The following is a 13698-nucleotide window of genomic DNA, read 5'->3' on the forward strand; positions in this document are numbered from 1 at the left end:
CAGAAATGGTCTATTTTATTTTAACTCAAGTGACTTGTATATTCCTGTGAAGACAGTATACCAAATGATAAACGTCAAAAGTATCCACTTGTTCTATCTCAGTTAGACTTCTTTATTTCCTGCATACTTAGTATGCATTAGCTTTTGGCCTTTTATATAAAATAGTACAGCATTTTAAACCCTATAAATCTTATATAAAGACTATGCTATACCATTATTTTGGTGCTAGAGATCTTTTATTATTACTAAAATCAGAAAGACATACAGGAAAGGTATTTCTGTAATTAATAAAGAAAGATTGGGTGTACTATAGTTAAAACATGACTTTGTGATTTCAGTTATGCATTTGTATTTATATTCTCCCATTACAAGAATTTTTGCTGTCTGAAGTTGCCTTTTTTTCCCACTGCTTCTGTGCATTATTGCACTGTGTATGCAGCAATCTGAAATGATATCAGAAATTTTCCAAATATTTTAAAAAATCTGAGTAGCACCAAGATATTGAAATAAACTCATAATAGTTTATTTAAATGAAAAATGAAAAGAAAAAACCCAACTCAAAAACAACTGAAGAAAACACTTTTCTGTCACGATGCATAAAGATAGGATCTCAGTAAATCAAGAGAAAACAATGTTTGGTCCTGTCCAATACTATTTAGGTCAATGGAATGAGTCAGTAGATCTGCTCTTAAATGGTCTGGGAGAAATGTTTCTATGACTAGGCTATTCTCATCTAGATCATAAGGGGAGTCAAAAAAAAATACTTTGGTCAAGAGCACTAAAAATCTAATTTTTCAAAAGCCACAAAATGTTTCAGGACTGTTACTGACAGACAGAAATACTCTAAGTTTATTTTCACAGGTGATTTGGAAGGTCTATGGCTCGTATTAAACTATATCCTTCCGTTATGCATTTATTACAACCAATAAGTTAGGTGTGTTTATAACCTGATAGACACCTGTGAAAAACAGGAATTAGTTTCTGTTGGTTTAGCTGTAATTTTTAAGAGATGTCAAATTGTATTTGGAAAGTATCAACTGAATCAATCGCTGATGGTAGTAATTGCAGCAGCAGATTATTCCTTGCCTGTTTGATCTTTGACATGCATTAGTTTCTGTTTAATTTTCTAATTTAAGGAAAGACTGTAATCTGCCCCTCACCATACTCACAGAAGTCAGGTTTCTTAAGACATCTCTTTTTGCTTTGTTTAAGTCTTTCTACCTCATCAAACTCTGGGAGCAGAAAAAGGTGAGCCACTACTATTAACCAGGAGTAACATGGGTGAAAACAGGCAAGCAATGGGAAAAATTTTGGCAACACCTCATACAGGCTGGAAAGAGAGACATAAAATTGCTACAGATATAGGCCAAAATACATTTGTTTTTGTCAGAAAACACCAGTTCAGTGAAACTGAAACTTGCTGTGGAAGTATATTTTATTTGTCAAAAAGTATTTTGCACTTACGTGCTGTGTGTACTGGTCTAAGTTTCTGTCTATGACTTTCTTTAGCTTTGACTTCTGCTCAGTTTTCTTTAACAAAAGACTTTGAAAGAGAGAGGAATTGTGGAGGCTTCGCGCTTTCATGAAAAGGAATTCTCTTCCTGGCAGGAAGCCACACAGAGCCCATCTGGGTTCCCTGAGTACAGGTGAGCTCTTGTGGCCCAGTCCTGAAATCCTTAAGTCAATCAGCTCTTACCTAGGAAGATGGCCAGGTTCAGAAAAAATCTGTTTTGTTTTCTTTTTTTTTTTTTTTCCAAATATGAGCATAGGGTCAATAAGGAAATTAAGTAGATTGAAGAACCAAGTAAAATTAAGTAAAATACATAAAAATGTATGTATTTCTTTTAAATAGCAGTGCACTTGCGATTACCATATCAATAGCAAAAGTTGTTCTTGAAACTCTAGAGGACATATGTGTCTTCTTAAGCGGAAGCTATTGGAGACAAGAGTCTATTGGATGGCAGTTAAAAGAATCCTAAAATCTTTAGAAGAGTGTGATAAATAAGTGACAACATGAGACAATGGATAAAATATTCAGTTATTAATTCCCAGACCCTAACAATTAAGATTGGTCCTCTGTTTCTTTGCAAATTTCATTTTCCCATTTTCTTGGACCTGCCTTTTCCACATTGTGTGCTGTAGTCTCATTTAAATAAACAAAAAGGGAATGCAGGAGTAAACAAATGTAACAAGGTTTATTTAAGGTACTTTCAGTAGTTTAGTAATTTAGAAGCAATTTAGTACTCTGTTTCTTAAAACTGAAAGGTAAATTTGATCAAGAAATGAGACTTTGAATTTAAAACACATTTTAACAAAACTTACTAGACTATAATGCTTTTGAGTATTTGCAGTGGGTTTTGAGTGTTTTTGTGGTTGTTTTGTGGAGCTGGAGAAAGATTTTTGGTAGAGCTAAAATCTTCAATAGTTTGCAAATGAAAAATGGAGATGCTTTATTGAATGGATCATAGCGGAAACAGAGTATGGTGGACTGATCTGATTCTGATTTCCTGGCTGAGATGAGAAACATGTTGGGGTTTTTTGGTTTGTGGTTTTTTGTTGTTTTTGTTTGTTTGTTTGTTTGTTTTTTTAAATAGTATCGCCGGTGAAAGGTAAAATCAGTAATAATTCAATATATTGAGTATAATTGTGAAATTGTAACCTCTCTTGAATTGATGCTAGAAACTCATTTTGAATTCAAATAGCATGTGCCAACAAAACCTTTCATTTTCTGTATTCTAATACTTTGGTTCATTTAATGAAAGAACAAACTTATTTTCTTTAATTCAGCCACTATAGCCGAAAATAGACATGGGTCTGTCTAATGTGCCCTTTAAAATTAGAAACACACACATCTATCCTAGTCAGGTTACAAAGGATCAAAAACTTACAATTCACAAGATTTTTGCTAAAAGTCATCAAAAAGATGAATGTAATTAGACGTGCTTACAGTCATTCTCCTAGTCTGATGTTCAAGATTGTGTCTGACAACTCACAGTGATGCAGATGATTAAAGTGGAATTCCTAGGAACATGTCATATTGTCTGACAGTCTACTGGCTTTTAGAAGCCGAATTTTCTCACTTTACAAAGATACAAGAAATTATTCAAAAACCAATGGGGAATGAACTAATCGTTGATTTGCATAAAGAACAAAATTTTGGTTTACAAAAGAAAGTTCTGGTCCCATTCCTGATAGGTGATGCTTTCACCATTCAGAAATTCATTGTTCACCTGCCACATACTCTCAGTTCAAGCATTTACTGTGGAGAGAAGAAGAACAAATAAATCAATAAATGCCAGGGAGATAAAAATACTTTCTGTAATGCAGACAGTGCCTTTGTAGGTCCGGATAGGATGTATATACAATATAGACAATAAAACTCAAATATGAGTCCAAGAAACAAAGAGATCTCGCTACTTCAATCCAGCCTGTCTGCCAAGATGGCTTATTAGATTTTTCTGACCAACCTGCAAGATGAAAGTCGTGTCATCATTGCACTTGCCAAAGCGCGGAGAAGAGCAAAGCTAACAACACTATCACTAACCAGGAATACTAGCAATAACTGCAAAATGTGTTCCACTTTTCCATGTTTCACTCCCCCTATGAGGGGAGAAAAGTATTATATTTCTAGATATATAAAGCATTTAACTCTGCTTTTTGTTTTAAATAAAAAAGAATAACAGAAGAAAGAGAAAATAAAACATTTGTAAGAGAGCATACTGTTCATGTCCTGCCGAGTGTAGGCTGCACTTGAACATAGCTTAATCAGGAAAAATGTGATGGGATGAAGTTTGGAGTTCCTTCCTTGGCACCTAGGACCTCAGTGATGATTTGGAGTGCCGACTTTACACCTTAGAAGCCCCAGGACGAGCCTGTCTTTTAAACCTAAATGCCTCTTGGCACTTTTAGGTATCTGAGCCTCCCCAGAAGCGCCTTGACACAGTGAGTTAAGTATTTTATTCTTATCTAGCTTCTCTTTCAACTGAAATGCAGAACAGAGAGGGACTTAAAAAATATGTAAGTCATTTAAATGAACTGAGTAGTGCTCTGCACTAAGTAGCTCTGAGTTCAATATGCAGCACAGGAGCCGTGATCATTTTCATTCAAAAAGTGGCTGCTCGTCAATAATCGACATATATTGGTGATTTGCATTTGATAGGCCACAACCCAGGGAGAGGAACCCTTCCCTTTCCCTGTTGAAGCTGGGTCACTGGTGAGGCCAGAAATGAAAAGTTTATGGGACAAGAACATAAGCAGGAACTTCACTTTTCATCCTAATAATTAAGTCCTTGAGTTTAAGTGTTGGCTTCTGGTCCTTGCACCAAAGATTTCTTGTCAGAGCGAGCTGTGAAATGCTTACTTCAGCAGCAGTGGGCCAGACTATTTCTAGTCTGCCTGTGGAAACCTTAAAACTAAAAATTATACTGCAAGAGTTTTATTTAGGCCACTTGTGTCTACTTTGTCTCTGGAGAATTATCAAGACAAAAGTGAAATGAGATAGTTCAAGATGCAACACATTTCAGTACATTCTGCATCCTGCAAAACAATCCGAACAACTCATTTACCAAATAAAGTGGTTGTAATAACGAAAGGATACCACATTAATGTGGAGATAAGTTAGAGATACTGCTCTCTGAGAAAGAAGAAGAAAAAAAAAACCAACTAAAAAAAAACCAAACCACCGATTAATTTTCCATCTTAACAAATTACATGTAATACTCAAGTTTTTCTCATAGCTTGTACTCATTGAGAATCTGTTTAAATTAGTTATGTCTTCAAAGCCAACAGAAAATTTGAAAGACCCTTATTTGTTAAAAACACAAAGTGTAGGCTGCTGACTGTATTTTGATCTATTTAAAGAAGAAGGTGAAGGGCTACACTTGGCTATATTTCAGTTTATTTCAGGACTGGCATACTGATTTATTACTTTCTGTTTTTTTTCCCCACAAGTGCCAGCATGTATTTATCAAGCTGCTGAAAAATACTGAAATTGTATAAGCAATTTTTCTCCTGGAGTTTGTTTAAAATGCTTAACTTGATATATGACCGAAAGAGTGACTTTCTCCATGCTCTGCTATTTGTAACACTGCAATTAAAACAACTAGTTAGTGTAGGTTTTCTCTCATTTTTAGTAACAAATTGATTGAAACTTCCTGTATGTGCTCATCTTTCCCACAAGGCTTAATGGGACCTTTAAAGAAAAAAAAGAAAGTTGCATCTACTTACTGAAAGTGTTAACTGAAATATTGACATAAGATGCCAATTTGATTCAAACCTTACCTCCTGGTTGAGGCGTAAAACAATGAAAAGTGACAACAGCCTGCCTTCAAGATAATTTATTATAAACACATTTTTTAAGTCTGTGTTTATTATATAAATATGCCCTGAACCGGACTATCCATTAAAACTAGGCTTTCACCTCCCGTTCCTACAATCCAGATTTATCAGAAATTCACCCCCTATGAAACTCTTTATTATCCCAACAGGCCTTATTCCTCTCACTTGTTTTATTTCTAAACTATAAATATTGTTTTTTCGCTCCTCAGTGTGGAAATTTGGCTACATCCATTTTACGTGCTTACTGGAGTAGAAAACTGCCTAATCAGATAGGAAAACAGTTGGCAGTGTATAAATCAGGGTTTGCTGAGGATTTCAAAGTGTGAAACTGGCAGACAAGCACATATCCTAGGAGTTCTGCCTTTCCCCAGGTTCCCTGTAGAGATTTCACATGGCAAATCTGATCACCAGGACCATCTGTATAAATACATGGGTGTGTTGTCCTGAATTAACACAGCAGCTCTACCGGGGAATGTAAGGTCTTATTTTTAAATTTCCCCACCAGACTGTCTGAAATACAGATTTATATACCAGGAATAAAAATCTTATCTTGATTTTGATGAGGAAATCAATAGTAATACATGTTTTACTACCAACTAGTCTAAACAGAAACTCCCAGGTTAAGTTCAGATTGCTCCTTAGTGATGCTCCAGGGATGAATTTACCCTCTCCTGTCCCGCAGATCAGTAACCCTATGATATTGAAAGTGATGCTGTGCTACAAACAGCTTTTCTTATACTTAAAGAAAAAACCCCCAAACCCCAGAACTTTTTCTATACGAATGGTTTTACTGTAACATTGCCTGCCCTACTCAGTTGACATTCCTTCCTAACGTTCATGTTGAAACAGAGTTAAGTAAAGATTCATGTTGTAGTGGTGACAGGAGGAGTTGTTACACAAGATGTAGAGTTTCCCTTGGATTTCTTGTCACGATTTTTTCTCATTATTTAAACAAGAACTACATTGAAGTGGTGCAGGTACCAGGCAATAAAGATTTCCCTTGGTGCTGACAAACTCTGAGACCGCAAACGGAGGTGCTTACATGCTGCAAGAGATATTGCATAATGTTCTTTTCCTTTAGGCTAGGGATTGCTGTCACAAAGGAAACATCTTTATTTAAGAACTACTATTATAGAAAAAAAAAACCCAAAACATTTAGTTCTCATTATATATGAAGATTTGACTTCCAGCATGTTTTATTCAATGATGTATGGAAACTGTTTCTAAGCATGCAGCTTTTAGCCTGCCTTATTTATTAAACTGCTCTTGGAATTGCTTCAATTACTGTCAGTAATTCTGCTTTATGATTTAGCGATAACCAAGTACAACGAAGGGAATATGTTGTTTGTTTAAAAAAAAAAAAAAAGGAAAGAAAGAGGAATACATGTTTTGTGGAGAGATCTGACAAAGCTTTTATAACTGGTATACATAAGGTAAACTACTACAAATCAGATAAGTAGGTATTGAGTCCATTTGTAAGGGTCTTGGCAAGTGAAAAATTATTTTTGTGGCTATGGGATGTTAAAGAATAAACAAAGCAAAAAGGAAGAGTTTTGCTGGAATCCTGCAGTTTAGCTGTGGGTCACTGGCACGGGAATTGAGGTGCACATGATGTGTTAATTGAGAGAGGAAGAATTGGAGACAGGCACTGATTTCGAACAGTAGGTGTCTGTATCGGGGAAACGAACACAAGCATAACCCCCCCAGCCATATTCATCAAAATACAGATAAAGTCATTATTGGACAGCAGTTGGGATATTTCAACTTTTAGGAGGTTGGTAGCTATTTTTCTGTATCCCCAAAATCACTGCAAGATGATGATATAAAGAATAAGAATATTTTAGAGTCACAAGCAGACTCTTTTTCCTTTCAATAGTGTGAAACAGGATTTGAAGTACAGTCCATAGGGATATTGAATAATGACAATTCCACTATTTATTTTTTTAATTTTGAAACTACTTTCCAATAAAAAGATCTGAAACAAAACTTCCTACTGCATACAAAAACTATAGCAGCAGAAAGCTTTTTCTTTTTTTAATGAAACTCCTGATTACAAGCCACAAAAACTGAGCTGTTCTGATATTCTTATCACATTTATTTTGTTAATTTTTTAAATTTTTAATTTAAAATTTTTTTTTTTTCTAGAAATATGAACATTGTGAAAGATCTTATTCTAGAAAGCCATTTTAACACAAAGCTATTTTAAGCTGAAAATGTTTTGCTGTCTTGAATGGCTGAAGCCTAGTGGTGTTGATGCTTTGGTGACTGGTTGCAACTGCAGCGTAAGCCTGGTTACTGCTACCACGAAAACTTACAAGCTCCTTTGCAATTGCCATTCTCCAAGGAAAATGTCTGGACACAAGGCACAGAAATGAGGGTAGACTGACAGCTGAAAGGTAGATTGGTAGGTGGAATACCTGCCACTGCCTTTCTCCTCTCTGTTCCCTGTTAGGCATTCATTTGAACATAGTCTGTGACCACACCACAGTACAATTTGTTACAAGTCAATTCCTACAAACTTCATTCCTTTCACTGTGATTGCAGGAAGTTCCTGTTAGCCCAAGATGACAGGGTCAGAATCTTGCCTGGCAAAAATAGTCTTACTGTCCTAGCCTTGATAATTTATTTTGGTGAAAGATCTGCTTATAGGAGTTTTGCCTCTGGTAAGATGGCAGAATATAGAAAAATTCAACAAAATTTAACAAAATAATTATGTTCTTTGCCATGTGGTGCTGCAAGAGCCTTCAAAATTCAGCTTTCCAGAGGTGATATGTTTCTGTTTGTTGGAATGATATATGGATATATTTATAAAATATACATTTATAAATTTTTTGGCACTGAAAGCTTTCCACTGACAACAGTTTCTTCTGTTTTAGAAATGTGCTGAAGATATAGAAGTAAACTTACTGATAGCAAAGGAAGTTTCTAGAAATAGCACCCTGTACCATTTTGAGTATCTGGTAAAAAATATTTTTGATGTGTTTTAGCAAAAGTGTTGATTTATGGTTTGCTGGATTTTTGCTTGGTCAGGTACAGCATTCTGTACTTAAGTCATATGGTTATAATTGTTACCTCAGATGATATTTCCATCAGCGTGTGGCTAGTATGTCTTTGCAATGGAGGTAACCTTGGCTGAATAATGAATCGAAGTAGGCTCAGGCATCAATCGCTAATGATGCTGCAGAGAAGATATTTCAGTAGATTTGTAAATGTCATCACCCATAGAAAGACTATTGTAAAGAATGAGAGAGGGTTCCTTTTCCAAAGAAAATACTTTCTCTAGGATTAGTCAGAAGTATTTATTTAAAATTTTACATAGGTTCTTGAGGTCCTTAGGGACCCACAAGACGCAAAGTTCTGTTTTAGCATACCAGTGTATTATACGGACTTTCAAAAGGATGAATTTAAATTTTAAAATATGAATTTAATCAGTTGGATATGGAAGACTTGAAGACATTAATTCTGAGGACATTTTATTATAATCCACCTGTAGGCTAAAAGTGAAGACTGCTATTCCTTAGTGATTCCCTGCTCTGCCAGTGCAGATTTGGTTTATTTTCACAAAAACTGTTAAAATACTGACAGGAGAGTACGTAATTTAGCATGAACCATGCTAATACAAACTTAATTCATCAGCATTTTCTGAGAAAGCTTCGATCATTAGAGTGAGTTTATGGCAATCAACAATTTCTGTAATTTTTGGTCTGGTACTAAAAATATCAAGGCTGGATTTTCTGTACTGTTGAATCATTGCCTTAGATGGCCACTCCACTATGAATTTATGCTGGTCTACTTTCTTTTCATGCCTCTGACTCATGCCGGTGTATTTGTGACTGTATGTTGGATCAGAATCAGGAACCAATCCAGTTAAACTAATCTAGAAAAACTAAGCAAAATTAGTTTTAACTTGCATCAGTTTTGTAATCAGGTTTTTTGTGTTACTGCATTTGTGCTGGGGTAGAAGAAGAGTATTAATAGAAGGAACAAGCAGTCAAAGGTACTGAAGGAGGAAGGAGTACTTGTTCTGGGTCAATGCCATCCATTTACTGATGTAAGATGTTCATGTAACTGGGATCTTAGGTTTACACTGGATCCCAAGCAGTGCCAATGGATATGGATAAAAAATGCAAGTGAAATAATAAATCATCTGTTTGGAATCATGAACTGATAATAAAAATAAGAAGAAAATGTGCTGCTGGATCAAAAAGAAATATAATTTTTAACTTGCATTTTACTAAATTTCACTTTTTTTCATGAAAATTCTTGTAACGGTAATACAGTGAAATGGTTCAGGCAAAAAAATTGCATTCTTGTCTTTTTATGCAGTTCTCCTTGAGATAAACATCCTCTTTATGCATTTCCTCCCTCTCTTTTCCCTCCTTCTTCTTGATTTTATACAGTATTTTCAAATTCATTTAAACATTACTTTTTTTAAGGTTATCACCAACCTTGGACCTCTGGAGTGGATTCTTAATACACCCAGTCATCACAGAGTTCATCATGGTAAGCTAAAAATGTAACCTCTTATTCCTCAGTGTCTTTTCTCATGGTCATTACTTTTATAATAATAAAAAAGTTATTAGTTTTACAGTATTATTTTAATTTTGATCATTGCTTCAAAAATAGTCCTTGTTCAGTTAGAAATTCCACAGTATTTTAAAAAACCTTAAATTTAATTTTACATTTAAGATTAATTATTGATCAGAAATTAAGCCTGGATAACATGGAATAATTTCAAGACACTGAGCAAAACAATTCAACATTTGTAAATATGAAGAGTGATAGAAAAATATCTCATTCTTCCCTGACTACTAAAACATCATCAACTTGTCAATCACTTACATGCTTTTGCATTCAAATCCACTGAATATGTGAAAAGACAAGGTTACCTTTTCAAAGAACTGTTAAATGTTTTAGTGGAATTTGGTTTCAGCTGTCTGAATTATTGAAAAAATCTCACTTCACACAAGTGCATGACAATTGACTTTGTATCAATATTCAGAAGCATTCAGGACTGTACTGCATCTGTAAATTGGATTAATAACTTCCACTGCATACTGAAAAATGTCATGAACATATCTGAGGAATAGAAGTGGATTTCGTAGATGTCCTTGGCTCATTCAGTGTGCAGAGATAACAGTAAAAAAGTGAAAGGGGAATGGAAGAACAAAATAATTTGAAACAGACTCAAATGCAGTATGTACAGAGGATATTATTAATATTTATATCCTCCGTGTGTAAAGTGTTTATGGCACTGTGTAGACTTTTTAAAAAGACTGTGGTTCTGTAAGTGTCTAATCCTTAAAATTTGCACAAGTACTGGTAATTCTGGAGGGACACACTCTGCTCCTATTTACTCTGCTGTAAATCCAAATTAATCATCAGATCCTGATTGGAGTTAAGCAGAATCACCCCAGAGCTGATCAGGTGTTGTACAGTTGCTCCAGACAATCTCCACAAACTTGGAGATATGTAGTCAATGTTTCTCTGCTCATACTTTCTCTAGAAAACAGATAGAAAGAACAGTTTTCCTCACACTGAAATTAATAATAATGAAGGCAAGATCAGACATATGGCATAGAAGATGGAGACAGCTGAAAGCCATTAATGAGATGATTGCACATAAATGTATTTAGTGTGTATTTTCTTAGGTATAAACCAGTGAAATTATATTTTGGTTGCTTTTTAGTTTGTCTTTATAAATATATTCTGAACTGAGTTTACTCTCCAGAAGAGTCTTATTATTTCACAGAAATTTTGGGTGGGTGTGACACATTGGATTTGTATGTTTGAATCTCAGTAGAAAAGAGCAATAAGCCTACTAAGAAAAAAGAAATTTTATAGATGTATAAGGAACAGTGGGTTTTCTACCTTTTAATATTATTTTTAGATGATAAATTGATGCTAATGATGAAGATTTCCCTTCATAATTCAGTCAGATTTATTCTTCTATGTGCAATTACTGATCTAATAAATTATTTTAATTATAGGTAGAAATCCTTACTGCATTGACAAGAATTATGGCGGCACACTCATTATCTGGGATAGGATATTTGGTAAGTAAAAAAAAAGTTGCTCTGTCTCATACTTTCTTAGTGTAGCAAAACTGTCTATACCTTTGAATTTGACTGTTGGTTCTTTTTTTTCTTCTTCTTCTTCTTCTGTCAGGAACATTTGAGGCAGAAGATGCAAAAGTTGTATACGGCTTAACACATCCAGTAAATTCATTTGATCCCATCATGCTCCAGGTGCTATAATTTGTATCACTGACTCTGGATCTTCAATAGGCACTCATATTCAAAAGAAACTCCTCTCTTAGGCACAGTTGAGGCCATCCTTGCATTGTTGCATAGTCAATTAATTATCTACAATTTCTTCAGTATTTCATTACAAAACAATTATTTCTACTCACTTCACTGAGCATATGCAGAGCTTGTAGTCACCATGAAAATACAATACATTAAAATGAACAACTAATTACAATGGAGATGCAACAGGCCTTGGGCTGAATTATGTCCATTTTACTGTATGCAGAGAAATAAACAGTGAAGCACAGACAAAAATTTATATTTTATCTGTTGTTTGTCTTCTCTAAATATTATTATTTCATCAATAATCCTATGGTGTAATATCTTTACTGTTTTTATCTCTTTTGCATATTTGCTGTTCAAGGTGCTCCAGAATGATTTGTGTTGACAGCTTTATATAGCAGCCATCATGGTCTCAACAAAGCCTCCAGAACAGGTTGAATATAATAATAAAAACAAGAAAAGAGAAGAAAAAAGAAAGAGTACTTAGTGTGGTGCTTCTTAGATCTATTGATCCAGGCTTCACTTAAGCTGGAAAATAGTTCTCTGTAAAAGCCTTAGGAACTAAGGAGTATTGAAGTCACTAATTGCTTTCCATGACTGTTCACCCAAGGAGACATCTCAAAGAATGAGAAATTCTACTGCAGGTGTGTCTGGGCTGGAAGCTGGAAGGTTTGCCACAGCCTGTGCAATTGTGTCCATTCCAGTCAGACGCTGAATACTTTAGTTATTGAGAGTATGTCATGTCAAGGTCCCAGTAACCAAATTCTAGTTTAAAACTACCATAAATATAACTATGCAATATGCCATTAAATACTCTGGATTGATTACAGGAGAGACAGATTTTCCTCTGGGCAGGAGTCATTGTAATCCTCACTGTAAACCAAGGGCTTGATATGGATCCTGCCAATTCAGTCAGGGTTTCTGAACTTCTGACTGTCTTTGTCTATTCCTAATTTATTCTCTTTACAGACTTTGAAAAACCATTTACTTGAGGGATAAAAATGGATAAAATATAATGTTTTATTAAATTTTATTTTGCTAACAATGAAAAAATACTTGCTCTTTTTTTCAGTTACGTCCCTTGGCTCATATTTGGAACACATTTTGGGCCACACCTGGATTCTGCAATAAGCTTTCTGTCATATTCAAAGGGCCAGGCTGGGGACCAGGCAAACCTAGACTTGGCCTTCCTGAGGAAATCCCAGTGGTAAATAGAACATGCACAGGCTTTCAGTTTTGTGTAATTTACTTGGACCTCTTAATGCTACTGGATCAATGTTAAAAACTCTACACATGCTATTTTAAATTAGCAAATTAGCAGTCGTAAAGCATAGGAGAAGATGAAATAGAAACAGAAACTGAAGGAAATGAATGTTTTAGCTGTGTTTTTTTTCTTTATACTTGAAGGAAAAAAAATTTTTTATTTATCTTTTCATTATTCATTTCCTAAAGAGATTTTCAAAAGTGTTCTATAGAGTACAGTAATTTCTCTTTTTCTTTTAGCTGTGAACATACACACACAGACACACACACAGACACACAGAGTTAAACTCTGTCTCACACTAGGTAGTATATAAGTTTGATAGTACTTTATCTTTCTGCAATTATCTATGTCCCTTGATCTTTCTTAAAAAAAAGTATAAAGAATATTAAGGAATAACAGTCTGGAGCAGGTCAGTGTTGAAGGCTGTTATCTGTTTTGCTTCATACAGATCACTGGAAAAGAAGTTCCCTTCAATCCAAGTGTACCAGCTTATCTTAATTGCTATGCAGTTGTACACTTTGCTGTAATAATGGACTTGTATACTGAACTTCTTGGCACTGTGACTGTAAGTAATTCCTGTCTTTATGAAATAACATTTCATGCTAACACTAATACGACACACGACATGTTTAGATAATAAAGCATTGAGTAGAAGCTCTACAACCTGACTCACATCTTATTTAAACTATTATAATAATAACTAAATTCTGTAAAAAGAATCAATATAGATGGCTAAACATATAATTATATAATATTAATATATAATGTTTAATATTGTATATTAAA

General features: G+C 34.6%; 1 protein-coding gene across 1 annotated transcript in view; it reads left to right on the forward strand.

Annotated features, from left to right (window-relative positions):
- Positions 1-13477, forward strand: part of AGMO (alkylglycerol monooxygenase) — a gene marked incomplete at both ends in the record, with an annotated part of 96926 nt that extends 83449 nt beyond the window's left edge. Inside the window, 5 exons of the mRNA XM_009703043.1 lie at positions 9774-9840; positions 11328-11393; positions 11506-11585; positions 12721-12855; positions 13361-13477. Of these exons, the coding sequence (XP_009701345.1) occupies positions 9774-9840; positions 11328-11393; positions 11506-11585; positions 12721-12855; positions 13361-13477 (465 nt within the window). The remainder of the gene's footprint in view (positions 1-9773; positions 9841-11327; positions 11394-11505; positions 11586-12720; positions 12856-13360) is intronic.
- Positions 13478-13698: the final 221 nt, after the last annotated feature.

The sequence above is a fragment of the Cariama cristata genome, unplaced genomic scaffold (assembly GCF_000690535.1).
Source record: "Cariama cristata isolate BGI_N322 unplaced genomic scaffold, ASM69053v1 scaffold19626, whole genome shotgun sequence".
In the NCBI taxonomy this organism is placed as follows: domain Eukaryota; kingdom Metazoa; phylum Chordata; class Aves; order Cariamiformes; family Cariamidae; genus Cariama; species Cariama cristata.